The 14,987-nt window shown below is 40.9% G+C and overlaps 2 protein-coding genes across 2 annotated transcripts; one reads left to right on the top strand and one right to left on the bottom strand.

The window, feature by feature from the left end:
* Positions 1–3,178: 3,178 nt before the first annotated feature.
* On the bottom strand, positions 3,179–6,861 carry josd2 (Josephin domain containing 2). Its single transcript, XM_037676886.1, has 4 exons — positions 6,740–6,861; positions 5,107–5,232; positions 3,701–3,895; positions 3,179–3,517 (listed from the first exon to the last, which is right to left on the bottom strand). Exons 1-4 carry the CDS (start codon positions 6,859–6,861, stop codon positions 3,412–3,414), a joined length of 549 nt encoding a protein of 182 aa, XP_037532814.1. The 3' UTR covers positions 3,179–3,411.
* Positions 6,862–9,955: 3,094 nt separating this feature from the next.
* ube2s (ubiquitin-conjugating enzyme E2S) lies at positions 9,956–12,480 on the top strand. The gene is made up of 4 exons (XM_037676885.1): positions 9,956–10,148; positions 11,185–11,332; positions 11,809–11,999; positions 12,096–12,480. The coding sequence occupies exons 1-4, from the start codon at positions 10,146–10,148 to the stop codon at positions 12,447–12,449; spliced, it is 696 nt and encodes a 231-aa protein (XP_037532813.1). The 5' UTR covers positions 9,956–10,145; the 3' UTR covers positions 12,450–12,480.
* Positions 12,481–14,987: the final 2,507 nt, after the last annotated feature.

The raw sequence follows: 14,987 nt of genomic DNA, 5'->3' as shown, positions 1-14,987 counted from the left end.
CTAACAGCTAGTCCAGTGAGCTAACAGCTAGTCCACAGAGCTAACAGCTAGTCCACAGAGCTAATAGCTAGTGCACAGAGCTAACAGCTAGTCCAATGAGTTAAAAGGTGAACTTGGCAAGCTGATTAAATTGCTAACCTGCAGTTAGCTTGTTGCACTAGCTGTTCACACATCAGGCTATTATATTAGCTCACCATTAGCAGTTAGCTCTCCAAACAAGCAGTTAAAATCATCAGGCCAGCCATTAGCTTACTGGGCTAGCCATGAGCTCACCAGACTAGCTGTTAGCTTCTCAAACTAGCCATTAGTTCAATGGACTAGCAGGTAGCACGTTAGAGAATCAGTCATCAGGCTACTATTAAATTAGCTTGCTGGGCTCGTCTTTAGCTATTTACTGCTCAGAGGGCCACAGTTTCTGCTCAGAGGGCCACAGTTTCTGAAAGTCAGCAGATCAGGGACAGGACATCTAGCAATTATGCAAATAAAGTATTACAATGATCTGTTTACCTTTTAAATTTGTTTTTATTGTATTTAATCATAAATGCAATAAACAGAACCCAAAACCCAAACCCCTCCAAAAATATGTTTATCTTTTATGAACTCATTGGTGGTCCAGACTGAAGTCAGCTAGGGCCGAAAGTGGCCCGCGGGCCACCAGTTGAATAGCTCATAGAGTTAACCAAAAACCAAGTGATCGGTATCGTCTTAAAACAAAAATTACTCAGCAGTTCATGATAAACTTTAGACCTGTCAGTTTTACATTACATCATTACATCCACAGACTTTTATGTTTACAAGCTCAAATATGGGTAGCAGCAGCTAGCTGAGCTTGTCTGGTTCCCATAAATGCATTTTGGTCTTTGACTCAAAGTAGTATTTAGCTTATAAATCCAGCAAAAAATTAAACTATTTCTCTAAATGGGTCATTGAAAGAGTTGTCTGCATCAAGTAAGTTATAAGTTCAGAACTTTTCCACAGAGCCCCACTGAAAAAGATCTGAACCGTCTCGTTAAAAAGAAAAAAAAAACTTGAGGGCTTGTTAGACCCTTTTACAAATGGAGAACTACAACTTCCACGTGAGTCTTGAGAGTAGACGACTACAAATCCCATGCAACAACAGCAGGTACATAGCAATATGATTCTTGCTACTGGTGCTGCAGTAGCTCTACCGTAACGAGCAATAATAACTATGTACAGTAAAGCATTGGGTTTCTGAGATCTCTCCAAGATGTTCTGTGTATATATGGTACAGTTTGAGATTTCATTGAACCCCCCTCCCCCCTGCCAACTGTTAACCCTTGAATTGAGTTTGTATGGTTATCAATGCTCCTTTTGAATGGCATCCTTTTACACTCAAGAGTCTAATATAAATAAAAATAACTTCAATAACCCAACAGCTGTTGTCGTTTGTACAGTGTCACAAAATGCTGTGGAATAAATTCATACTTAAGCAAGTCAAAGTTTATTATAAATAAGCATCAACATGGTGAACCTTTACGCTTCAGGCTCAGTCACTAGTGTACATCAGAGACGATGCTCCTACTCTTGGATATGCATAGTTTCAACAGGTGAGACAAAAAGACAAACATAAATTCAGCATAGTCACAAAATCACTGTTTTTGCTTGTGTGGAATACTAAACATTCTTGCATATATAATTTTTTTTACATAAAATGAGCTTTTATAACTTCCATCGCAGCAGCAGAGCTGTGATTTAACAGGTAATCCATCACGGTGAGCATGAGCCTTTAGTCTCGTTCCCGACTGTTCAGATTCATCTGAAACGCAACGCTAAAAGAAAAAAAAAGAAAAAGCCAAAATGTTCATTTTGATGTATTACGGGTTCAGAAATCCCCAACGACATTTCAAACGCTACATTAAACAAACAAAAAAAATTTTTTAGGTCAAAAATAAATAAATAAAAATAAAATAAAGGAAAACATCTGGAGTTACAGTCTGTACTATGAAGCAGGTTTTAAATCTCATCTGTGTTTAATTTTTAAACATTTTAACAGAGGAACCAAAGTAGACTTAAGTCTTCCAACTTGGCTTGTTGGCACTAAAATATTTGAATCTAAGACTAATTTTTGACTAAATGAACAGGGTACACACTGAATATTCAGAAATCTTCATTGAATCAGACAACTGGTTTCATTCTTTCCAGGCATAACGCTCAATGAACCAAAGACAAACTAGTGCTGTATTTTTCAGACTATAAAAGTCGCATTAAGTGAAACCAGTTCATTTTGACAGATTTGAGCTCCGTGTGCCACATAAAATCAGTTCGAGGTCAGTAAACACAACTAGAATTAATACATAAAGGCGCACCGGATTATAAGGCTCACTGTCGATATTTGAGAAAAATTTAAGGATTTTAAGTGCGCCTTATAGTCCGAAAAATACGGTAAATGTTTTCAAGCCGGTGTCTGTAGTTTAATCTGCTGTAACCTCAAAGAGAGAATAAAATCAGAAGGAAGCTTCCAGGAAGTTGTAGGTTGATCCAGCTGTCAAACATTTTCAAACGTTGGTGCAGAAAATGCAGATGTTTAGTGAGCTGCTGCTAGACAACAAGGAAACTGCAAGAAAACTTTTGTCTAGTTTCGATTTGGGGAAAAAAAACAACTCCTGCTTATTTTGGGATGGGTTTTTTTCCCAACTGTAAATGCTCGAAAGTGAAAGCACGAGACGAAGAAACACTTTATCGGCTCTTCAAAGTGCTTTTTTCTTTCGTTTTCTTTTCTGATGAGCTCTGTGCATGAACGAGTTGCCTACTGACCAAAACAATAAGTGTTAAATCACCACAGAAATGCACCCCAACAGGAGACGAACCACCTTATGAAACTGGCTGTGCAGGGTAAGAACGTGAATCTGCTTGGTATTGCAGACCTCGGGTGTTGTGGTGTCTGAACGAGCACCAACAAGACACTTCCAGCTCAAACTGTCGCTCTGCCGTGCATAGAAAGTTAACCACAAACAGGGAAACAGTGCAGCTCCTTGACCAACGTGTGGTTTTATGATTATTAGTGTTCACAATGACCCAAAACTGGAGCAAACTGTTTTTATCTTAATACACCAGTAATGGGACTACAGCTGTGACCAGTTCAGGCTTTTTCCACAACTTAAGTGTTGTCAAACCAGCCCATAATTTCCTGTCGGCTTCAGTGCTCCTCCTCGACATTAAGGTACCCAGAGAAGGATGGACAGTGGAGGTAAACGAAGCTTTAACAGCGATGACAATCTTCATTTCAAGAGTCGGCGTCATCCTCTGCTCCTCTTTGGAATTTCCTGAATAATAAAATGTACTCGAGTGCATTCCCTGAAGTAATTTCTGAAGTTTTTGTTTTGTTTTTAAGTCAAGTCTGTCATTTTTCCAGAGGAGTTGTGTTCTTTACACACACAAAAAAAAAAGGCGTCACTCCTTGTCAGAGTTGAGCCACGAACCGTCCTCCTCCACCTCCCGTCGGACCACCAGGAGCATCTCTGCCACGTCCTGAGAAAGCTGCTCGCCGAGAAACGTCCTGCGAGGGAGAACAAAGACGAGGTTTACAGAGGGACCTAAGACGAGACGTCCGTGTCCAGAGGCAAACAAAAAGAATGAAGTAACCCCCACGTGACCGCTCGTGTGGGGATGACTCACTCTCTGAGGCAAGGGTCGTGATGTGATCAACATGTCTGCTGGAGGAGTCACTGCACATTCCTACCGTAGCTCCGCCTCTCCCCCGATGCACACGGGATTCTTCAGCTTGGAGTCCAGGTTGTAGTACTGGCCGTTCACCTGCCGAACTGCGAGCCAGTGGCGCCGCCGGAGCGGGAGGGACAAGATGCCCAAAGATACTCGTGAGGGGACGTTAAGAATGAAGCCCTGGACCTTGGACATGCACAGGTTCTGGACCGTCCTGTTGTTTTAAAAAGGACAGAAATATCAAAGAAAATCTTCTGCTCTTTAGACGGGTCAGAGCAGGAATGCGCTGATACCAAGTTGTTTTTTTAAACTAAGCACAAGTAAAGCAAGGTATTTGCCAATACCTTGTACTGATACAAGTACTACAAAATGCCACTACAGTAAAACCAGAGGAGCTTCTTTTTTGTATCAACTCATTAAACTGAGCTGGGACAGCAGGGCTTTTCTAAAAGTGAACAGTGAGACTGTGGGGAAGCTCATGCTCAGACCTGTATATTCCCAGTATTCCCACTACTATTAAACGCTGTTTTCTTATATAGGTTTGATGGAACTGCTTGTGTCGCAGGTATAAAACTTCGTCCCTCCCGTTGATAACGTGATTTAGTATCGCTCGTCGTTCCCTTTGACATCTCTCCACACGCAGCAGCTTTATTTATCTCGTGGGCTTTACTAACGGTTTGCAAACAGCGTTATGGTGCGTTACCGCCACCAGCTGGTAAATCGTGTGGACAGGTCAACTAAAAATATTTAAATAAATAAATAAATGGGGAAAAACAACTATATACAATGGACCTTCCTGCTCCTGTATCTCCAAACTGCTCAGCAGAGATGACCATGAAGTGGTATCTGCACTGTGGTATCAGAACATTTTTATAAGTATTAGTACTAGGGATGCACGATATTGGATTTTTGGCCGATATCCGATACAAATACTGATTTTTTTTCTTTCCCCTAGACCTGCTTACAGAGACTACATAGCTCTTTCTCTGCTGTGGAATTAAAATACATTATTCTGCATGGTCTTTGTCAATTTGACCTGTTAGCAAATGCAGATGCCAAAAAAGGGGCTGAAAATGATTAAATATATAATGTAAAAAAAACAACGCCTTTTATATCGGTGAGTTATTTTAATGGAATGTCCGATATTTAACTTTATCGCTAATATCAGCCGATACGATACCATGCCGATAATATTGTGCATCCCTAATTAGTACACACACAAGGTACTGGTATCAGGAACAGTGCATCCCTGTCAAAGAACACTTCAACAAGTCCTCTGCTTCTCTGCACATAAACAACTGTACGTTCTGTGTAGATGTATGTGTCTTTGTGAGTTTAATAAGATTCTGTTGTCGTCAGATTTAATCTCTCAACGCAGTTCCTGCTGAGACGCCAAATGAACGGAAGCTCACAACAACTTCTCACCTGCGTTTGTCCCACCACACCGCAGCCAGGTCCCTGCTCTGCAGCGCGGCCATGATGACGTTCACGTCGTAGTTTCCTGTGCCCAGCACCGAGCGGTGGGGGTTCACCACGCACTGTGGGGCCAGCCTGCGAACAGCCAACAGCGCCGTGTTTTCAAAGGAGAATCCGCAGCAGATCCACCTTACTGTTGATCCTCATCTTGTCCAGAACGCTTTGAAATTAGCTTTTTGAGTACAAACATTTTTATATATAATTTTTTTTTTTTTTTAAATACTGGCTCTCTTTGGAATGTTCGTAAAAAGGCACACAGATGACTCACCGTGCCTCGTGTTGAATTAGGCTAATGGCAGACAATGTGGCCTCTTTAGACACAAAGGCTTTGTGTATAAAACTGCACCACTCAAGGCTCTTCTTCCATTCCATAATAGTGACGGTGATTATTTTTGTAAATATTCCTACGTTTACGAGAAGCCTCGGGTTTTGCAAGTGCAGTTTGCCGCATTAGCGTGGGTTTTAAATTCTAGTGTTTTTAGTCTCGTCAACTAACATTTTGCTGTGTTCATCCGATTTTCTTGGCCACCATTATTTCCACAGTTGGTCGGAGTGGGCAAAGCAAACATGACTGGTGATTAGAACGACTCGCGGTAAACTGGATCTGTGTTTATGTTCGTTACGGCCCGCCTTTCATGGCGGCAGCAGTCGAGTTATTACCGTTTGTCTTTATGGTAAGCAAAACCATTAATGAAACTCTCAGAACATAGAACAAGTATCAATAAACTGATTTTCTTTTAGAGAACTCGATACAAGATGGCTGCTACAGCTAATCATCCTTAGCAGCAGAAAATGTTTACAACTCAGTCTGTTCTACAGATACTGAACTCAAATTTGGTACGGTAGTAGCTGAGAGTCATGACCATCACATAGTTTGAGTGTTAATAATAACATTTTTATGTTTTTTGGAATGCAAAACAAAAAGCCACAAACATTACGGCAAGGACTGCTAGTTTCATTTAAAAGGGGCTTGAGACAAACAGTAATGTGACAAAACGCACTTTCTCTCACCAGTTAAAAGCCAAAATGATTTTTCTTTCTCCCAGTTTGTGCTACGTTTAGTTCAGTTTGAATGAAGATGGCTGAAAAAGATACTTTGGTTTCTTCAAGTTGTCCAGAAAGGAATAAAAATGTTATAATTTTGAGCTCAACAAATGTAGGATTTTTCTATCCCAGCGAACAGCTGCGGTAAACAAAACTAAGATCTAAACAGACGAGTGTAACGATGATTAAAATGTCTAAATGAAAATGTGTAAAAGCCAAATATTTTCAGAAGTACATGAATATCTGGCTCCTGGGTTATCATATGTTTTACTTTTCAACTTATGTCTCCAAGTTTAAAATATCAGCAGAACATTTCTCACTTTATTGGCTTTTTTTATCCCTCAGTTCCTCACTTCTAAATAATTGCTCCTTAACACAAACATGAGCTAAAGCCCCACCAGCTGCACGATTATGGTGCACGTCAGACCTAAAGCAGCATTTCACTTAAATTAAATACGTCCACAAACACCAACAAACAGCTCGTCAGGTCCCCTGTTCTGGCACAACACCGGTGTTAAACACGGAACCGTCCCCGTACCGTTTACAGATGTCGTCGGCTGTCTCCTTGGTAAACACCCGCTCCTGGAGCACGTTGTTGAGAGCATGAATGGCACACAGCTCCAACCGTTGCTTCTCGTGAAACACCTCTCCTTCGCTCATACTTAAAAAAAAAAAAAACAGAAGAAGAAGAAGCAGCGTTAAAACGGTTAATAAAACCAGTCAACACACACTCCATCCATTCATGTTAGCTAGCATTAGCTTACTCGTAACCGCGACAACCCGCTGCTTCTACTCTCTGTTTGGCTGCTGACGGTGAGGAAACAGCGACAAAGTGAGCTGCTATCAATCAACAACAGCCCAATAAAGCCACTGACCTGCTGATAAAGCGATTTCCTAAAACGATGCTGGAGTCTGACGGCTACATCCAGAAACCGGAAGTGGAGCCCTTGTTTTTGTTGCGCTGTAGCTGTTTACAGGATTTCACTTGCACGCTACTAAAGCGAAAACTGCCCATTTAAGTCAACGTAACTATCACGTTTTTAAAAAATAAAACTAAACAAACGCATCAAACGACTTGTTTTTCGCGTTTAACACGCAGAGCTGCTACGTTTCCAAGCTGCACAATAGAGGAGGCGCTGTGAAGGTGGCGCCCTCTAGTGGCCAATTTAAAGACCGACGACAAAAAATTACAGCTTTCTGTCATGGACCATGAAAACACGCAAACACATGATTGTCCGGCACTTCACTAAGTGTGTCATTCTAACAGCTGTACAGCAGATCATACTGGTATGAATTCTGCACGGTTCACGTTTTGTTGCAGTTTTTGTACTGAATGAGGTGAATATTTCACTGGTATTTTTCTTCTATTTTTGTAAACAAAAGTGGCACAATAGAAAAAGTTAAATCATGTCATCTGGACCAGTTTGTTTAGGTGAGAAACGTTTCGTCCCCCATCCAGAGGATGGCACAATTTTTCTCTTGATTTTAAATAGAAAAATATGAAGTGTATGGGTCAGATCTGCCCCTCACTCATCCTAATGAGGCACTCTCATAAACTTTACCAACACAGAGACCAGTTATTCATGCCTCTAATTAGTACCTCACAGAAACACTTTTTCCCTCTTTTTTAAGTGTCATTTTTCAGTATGAAATCCTTTTCTATTTTTGAAAGAGTCTTGTTTTTGAATTATTTTTAAATGAGGGGTTAAAAAGCTTAGAATCTGTCACTTTTCTCTTTGATTGAAGAAATGTTCTCATGCGAGAAGCAAAACATCTTCAGAAACGATACAGTCCAGTTATTTTTGATTCAACTTACAGGATTAAAACACTTTGCTTTCTCTATGTTGACAATTATTATAATTTTTAAAGTAATCTTATAAACATCTCTTCAGCAGTGGAAGTAATGAATGCACTTATAAATGATTTAAAAAAAAAATATATATATATATATATATATATATATACTGTATATATATTCCTAGCAGCATGAATGCGTGGACCGGCTTTAATAAACATACTAAAATCTTTGGGGCTGAATATGACTTTTCAAGAATAAATTAAATGGCTAACTAACTAACAGTAAATGTAACCATAATAAAGAGATTTTATGAGATCTAATTACTGGATCTACTCCTTTTTTCCCCCTATCATGTGTTGTGTGTGGCATGCCATTGTGACATGTAATTAATCCACAGCTGTGTCTAAACTATAAATATAATAGCGTTCATTCAAGTCATAAAGACATTGGTCAAAATAAAAAGTGAGCGGCCATTTTAACATTGAACAGACTGAAAATGTTTTGCAAACAAAAGTAAAACACTTCAGATATCCAGAAGGACTTTTTTCATTCAACAATACCTTCCAGATGTGGCAAATGTCCCTTTTATGTTGTTGTTGTTTTAATTGAGTGTTTAGCTCCCAATTTTCAAAAATGCATCCTTTATTTAAAAAAAAAAAATAATGAATCAGAAGTCTTACTAAAGCAAAACATGTTTTAGATATGTTTAACGCATTTGCTAGAAGATATAGTTTTTATTTAATGTTTTACGTAAAACTGGTATCTCCTCAAGTCCAAAGTTAGTGGTGGATTTTTGTGTTTATATTGCTACTAGTCATATTTCCACTTACTGGACTCTAAAATTGATTTTTAACTTGTCACAATATGATTAGTGTTTGTCCCTCATGACTTTGTTTATTTTTATTTATTTTATCAATTATGGTATGTCTTTAGATATTTAACAATATATCAGATACATCTGGTATAATGTTTATTGTAGTATATAATTGTAGTCAAAGGTTTTTCTAATAAGATATAGTAAAAGATCTACTTTGGGAGTGGTGGTGCAGAGGTTAGATGAGGTGGGCCTGTGATCAGAAGGTTGCTGGTTCTTCTCCCCGGACCGACAACATGAAATTGTGGGTGGGATAGGTAAAACACCCACACCTGCCTCCACCCTCATTTCCTCACTCTGGGCTCTTGAGCAAGGCTTTTAACCCCCCACCATCTGCTCCTCTCGGCACCCTAGATAGCAGCTCTCTGCTCCACACAGAGGGCTGTGGTAGCTCGGTGGTCGTGGTTGTGTCAGGAAGGACACCCGGCGTTTAAACAATTACCAAGTCTTCATGCGAGTTAGTTCACTGTGGCGACCCCTGAAGAAGGGAGCAGCCAACAGAAGAAGTGGTGATTATCTGAAATGATGGGTAACTAGTACAAGGCATTCTGTGTTATCAGAATTGTTGTTATGAATATCTGCTTTAAAGTACTCACAAATAAATGTGACATTGTCTTGCCTTAAAGGAATAACTTAAAGTTATGCAGCATTTGGAGAGAGAAGCATGGGTTTATTTCCGAGTAGAGAAAATAACATGTGAAAGTGTTTATAGAATATTTACATATTAACTAGATTAATAACAAATGTAAACAATCACTTGCTCATTAATAACTCAAGAACTATTCATTTAACCACAACATTGTTGCTTGGGAATAAAATAACATGTTTTAGTTGGTAATTAACTGAACTGAAGGTTAAGAACCTATTAAGCGCCTCCAAGGTGCGCTGGTATATAAATGGAGCGGATCCAGTATTGATCACACGTCTAAGTTTTTTTCAAAAGGACCAATAGTTGATAAGTATCAGCCACATTTATGACTCTGTGTGGCTGATTGGGCTTCGGACCCTGACGCAACATAAAAAGCTGTGCTGTGATTGGTTGATTTGTCGAAAACGCGTTACGTCACCAAAGCGCCGATTGGTCGCTGGTTTTAGCTTAAATTGTAGAACGTATTTTTGTTTCTGTGTAAAGAAAGACAACAACCAGTGAAATAGAGATAAGTTTTAATCCACGATTTCTGTTTTCTTTTCAGTCATAAACGGAAAACATTTTTTTTTTAATATCTGACAGTGTTCAGACATTTTGTCGCTTTTTAGATCGCCTTTTCGAAGATGGTAAGACAGAGCTAAATGCTAACAGCTAACGGTTGCTAGTTTGAGCTGACGCTTAGCCGTCGAAAGCTTTTTTTTCCCTTTTCATTTGGTTTGTGATTAATATTTTTTTCGATATTCTGTTGTTAATCGAGACATAACGTGTAATTTATTCACTTAATAACTTCTTCTCTGACGACAAGCGCTGTATATCAAAAGCAGCAAACATCAAGTAAAGCTAGGATTGTGATGCTAAGCCAGTGCAACATAAATTAACTTTAAATATCGGCTCTTTAAACCGACATTTAACCTTTTAAAGAAGAGTAGTAACGTCGTCCGGGTCTTAAATGCAAAGTAAAAGTTGACTTGCTTCCATTTAAAACTGTATCAAACCATTTAAAACTTAATCCTAAATGGTTTTGTTCGAGTCATATTAGTTTGAATAAAACGAGAAGCAGGAACTGGTTCAGCAGCTTTAAGCTACTTGTGTGAGAGATGATGGGTAGATCATCGAGAAGGAAACGAGTTTGATAAAACAATGCTGGTTTGATTTTCATCATGATGATCCCTGTATCATAAAATGCTTAAACGTTTAAAAACTTCAGCCGAACTGTCATTATTAACTTGGCAGTATGTCAAATTTACATAGAACGTGTGATTAATGCGTTGTTTTTTACTGAGTACTTGATTTATTTTAACCATTGGGTGGCATAATCTAGAAAGTAACACAAAAGTTTCTCAAAAGAGCCAAACCAGCTTACTTTGTGCTATTATCCACATAAAAGTGACTGGTTAGTACCTTTTTTTAAATTACTGGTAATCAGACTTTTAATGTCGTTCTGTCTGGAACAGATCCGTCTTGTAAATGAGTCTAGCCTGTGTAAATAAAGGGTGAATGAATCAATGAATAATGTTTTAAGAAGCCTTGTGGTTTCAATCAAACACGCTCAAAATATCTTTCTTTTTGTTGGAAGTTCAGCTGAAGTAGACCTGTGTTAGTACATAACTACTTTCTGTGTTAATCTGTTGTTCCTCATTATTTATTTATTTTTTAATTTAGAACTCTAATGTGGAAAATTTGCCCCCTCACGTTCTGCGCTTGGTCTACAAAGAGGTTTCCGCTTTAGCAGCCGACCCGCCCGAGGGCATCAAGATTTATCCCAGTGAGGAAGACATAACCGAACTGCACACGTCCATCGAAGGACCAGGTGAGTGTCCAGCTGACGCCGGCTGAAACGAGGCAGTAATTTCAGTACAGATAAATTCCCAAAAAACAACTTACTTCCCTGTTTTCAGGTAGTCTGTTAGCTGCCCAAGCCTAAATGTGGAAATGTACCACTAGCTGGTTCTTGTTTTACTTGTTTTTGAAAAGCCGCTCTTTTCAAATTGAATTATTTCTAATAAAGACTTGGAAAAATTATACTAAAGTAGTAAATCTTGTGTCTTACGAGGCACCTGAACCACACAGCGTGTTGACTTGTTTGTTAAATTGAACTTTTAACTCTTTTGGCAACATATATTGTGTGTTTGCTACTAATATTAACAGGATTCTTCCTGGTTCTTTGATTGGCTCCGTTGCAGCTCCGTCATGTTCCTCTTTTATTTTTCACCATTTTGTTACGGATCGGGTCAGGCACAGTTAGAACAAACCGTTTCATGCGATGAATTCTTCATCCTTTGACAGAGGGAACTCCGTTTGCTGGTGGCATTTTCCGAATGCGCCTGGTCCTCGGGAAGGACTTCCCTGCTGTTCCACCCAAGGGGTATTTCCTGACGAAGATTTTTCACCCCAACGTGGGTCACAAGGGAGAGATCTGTGTCAACGTGCTGAAGAGGGACTGGAAGGCAGAACTCGGCCTCAGACATGTCTTACTTGTAAGATTGCCTCTCGGTTTTTCTTCCTTCTGAGCTCGGTCTCTCTTGTTGTTGTGATTATACAAGTTTCTGTCTTTTTCTTTCTTTTTCCAAAAGACCATCAAGTGTCTTCTCATCCATCCAAACCCAGAATCGGCTCTGAACGAAGAAGCTGGGCGCTTGCTTTTAGAGGATTATGCAGAATACGAGTCCCGCGCCCGTCTTCTGACAGAAATCCACGCTATGGGTGGGCCGGGTGGCACCTCCGGGGCACCCCAGGACCCTAATGATGGCCCACAGCCGAAGAAGCACGCGGGTGACCCTACGAAGAGAGCGGGCCCCAGCGCAGCAGCCGTCCCAGCAGCTCTGGGTAACGGAGCTAACGGAGCCAGCAGCAGTAACAGTAGCAGCATTAATAACGTAGCAGGGAAGAAGAAAGCCGATAAAAAGCGTGCGTTGAGGCGACTTTAACACCTCAACCAAATTAGTGTGTGAGTGCGAGCGTGAGTGTAAATATAAATATTGCATTTTTGTTTCTTTTCTGACTCTCCTCTCAGAGTCCAGATTGTTCACTTTGTACCTTTTTTTTTGTTTGACCTCCAGTTGAGCTCTTCCTGTTTGCATTACAGGTTTGTTAATTCCATACCTGAAAACATGAAAAGTATCCGCTCCTCTTCAAAGAGGAAATCATGCCATCGCTTGTATTTTTCCTGTTGTCCAGTTGTGATCGACTCACGCAGCTTCCACCGTGCGAAACACTGCATCCGATGTCTGCTGAAGATGGATGATTTCTGTCGTTTTGAACTTTTTCAGCAGACGTTCCTGCAGCTGTGATGGTACCGTGTACCGCACAGCCCGCCTTGCTCTTAAGTCTGAACCGGATCAAATCCAAATCAGGTTTTCAAATTGTGCTCCAGACAAGTTCAGGGTTCACCATTCGGAGTCAAACATTGCTGTTGTGCAGAGGTGGCAATCTTTTGTAAACTGTATTTTTTTATATTAGAATCTAAATGTAGTAAAGGTATGGAGTAATTGAAGTCTGTCTTTATTTATTTTTTTCCTAAAATTGATTTTTTTTTTGTTTGTTTGGTCGTATTGTATTCTAACCTGTTCACTTTCAGCCATCCTGAGCTTTAAGAGCAGCTGCTGGAAGGGAACAGGGAAGATTGGCAGATGCTTTTAAAAAAAATGAAAACACACACACAAAAATCTTGTCTGTTTTTTTTGTATAACACACAATGTGACGTGACTCGCTTCTGCCACCATGCTCCGAAAAAGCACGGGTAGTGGAAAAAGCATCCATGTGTGTCCAACCATCACCAGGGGCAGGGCTTCATTGTTCTAAAAGCATGCAAAGCCTGAATAATAATAATTGAAAAGGTGCCTCTGGAACTCCTGTGATATTTTCTGTCACTTTTAAATTATTTACATTAATAAAACGTTGAAGCACAAGAGGCAAAGAGAAAACGTGGAGTCGTAGTTCCTGTTTGATTTGATGCTTTCTTTTAAATTTCTTTTAATTACATAATCCTGTGGGTGATGCCTTCACTGTCCGGTGATATAAAAATTGTTTTGTTTAGAGCCGTCTCCTCTGATGGAACAATCATTACTCGGAGACGACTAATTGCATCCACCCCAGCAGAGGCAGTGATGGAAAGTGCACCGCAGAGCGTCATGAAGGGCTCCTCTGGCCTCTGCAGCAGCCCACCCACCTGGGTAGAAATAGCAGCCTGCCATGCAGGTAATTACCAGGGCCTTCTCAGACACCTGGGCCTCCATCCCCCCTAAACATTCCCTAAAAAACTCAAAGGGCTCACCTGAGACCTTCTCTTCGAGTAATTTCCCCATTTTAATGCCCTCCCTTTGACTTCATGATTCATCACAGGGTTTTCACAGAATCTATAGTCCACGTGGCTGTGAGGCTCGTGATGAAGCAGGTGAATTAACCGCGTTGCATCTTGGGAATCTCGTGTTAACTCATTTTTTTATTTTATTTTGAATTTCTTTGTCCTAAATGAGTGAACCGTCAGAGCAGGTCTGGGTCTAATTGACAGTTTCGTTGTCGCTCCTGTGTTGAAGCTTTTTGCCCCCCCCCGGGGTTTTCATCGCTTTCATAATTGCCACCAACATAATGACAGTTGCTGTGGCAACCGTGTCTCTTCTCTTCTGCCCGCTCGCTCGCGCGCACAGAACGAAAACTACCGTAATGCTTGGACTATTCGCGCTTCTCCGCTTGAAATTTCACCCGTTTTAAGTGAAGTTGCGCCACTTAAAGGTGCGTTTTTGTCTTAATTGAAGTTGGTTTTTTTGTTGTTTTTTTTTGCACTTTAAGAAGGGAGTTAAAGGTTGTGTATGTGGGGGGAGTGGTGGTGGGGAGACGGTGGTCGCCACCAGTTGAATGGGCCCAGTTTGACGGTCAGCAGCGGCGGCGCAGAGGCTCATCTCTGACGGACCAATCACAGCGCTCCCCCCGCTGGCGGACCTCCGTGAGGCCGGGCGCAGCCTCTAGTCCTCCCGAAGAACCGAGCCAGCTCCGTCTCAAGAAACTTCTCCCAGCTCTTTCCTCCTAACTTGACGGAAATTTCCGACGAAGCATTTATTTATTTATTTATTGATTTGTTTGGTTGACACGAGGATCTCGGCAGCACGCTGACTCGCGCAGTCCGTGACATTTTTCTTGCGCCTGTGATGGAGCGTCTTGTGTTCCGCAGCCGAGGCTCGTCTGTTGCAGTCTGTAGTTGTTGTTAGGAGCTGTTCGACAGCCGCTCCAGAACCAGCGCTCGGTCCAGTCGGTGCGCAGCCTCTCCGCATCCGAACCGCACAGAGCAGCGCGCAGGTAAGACACGACACCACGCACCTCTCTTTTTAAAAAATATATATTTGTTAACGCAACACCGCTCGATACTTTTAATTGTGCGTTTATGTGCGATAAAAATGTGACAGAGAGAGGGGGGGGGGGGGGGGCTAAAGGTGCGGGGGTGTATCCGTACCTGTGTGTGTGCGCCATCG

Source organism: Nematolebias whitei, chromosome 5 (genome assembly GCF_014905685.2).
Source record: "Nematolebias whitei isolate Nwh7 chromosome 5, NemWhi1, whole genome shotgun sequence".
In the NCBI taxonomy this organism is placed as follows: Eukaryota; Metazoa; Chordata; class Actinopteri; order Cyprinodontiformes; family Rivulidae; genus Nematolebias; species Nematolebias whitei.
This window is presented reverse-complemented; position numbering and strand designations above follow the sequence as displayed.

Bases quoted from the DNA above. Each gene is read 5' to 3' on its own strand.
- josd2 (XM_037676886.1), bottom strand. From the start codon at position 6,861: ATGAGCGAAGGAGAGGTGTTTCACGAGAAGCAACGGTTGGAGCTGTGT. The intron at 3,896-5,106 runs GTGAGAAGTTGT...TTAAAACAACAG, and splicing joins GTGTGGTGGGACAAACGCAG to GACGGTCCAGAACCTGTGCA. The intron at 3,518-3,700 runs GTAGGAATGTGC...TCTCCCTCGCAG, and splicing joins GGGGGAGAGGCGGAGCTACG to GACGTTTCTCGGCGAGCAGC.
- ube2s (XM_037676885.1), top strand. The intron at 11,333-11,808 runs GTGAGTGTCCAG...ATCCTTTGACAG, and splicing joins CACGTCCATCGAAGGACCAG to AGGGAACTCCGTTTGCTGGT. The intron at 12,000-12,095 runs GTAAGATTGCCT...TTTTTCCAAAAG, and splicing joins GCCTCAGACATGTCTTACTT to ACCATCAAGTGTCTTCTCAT.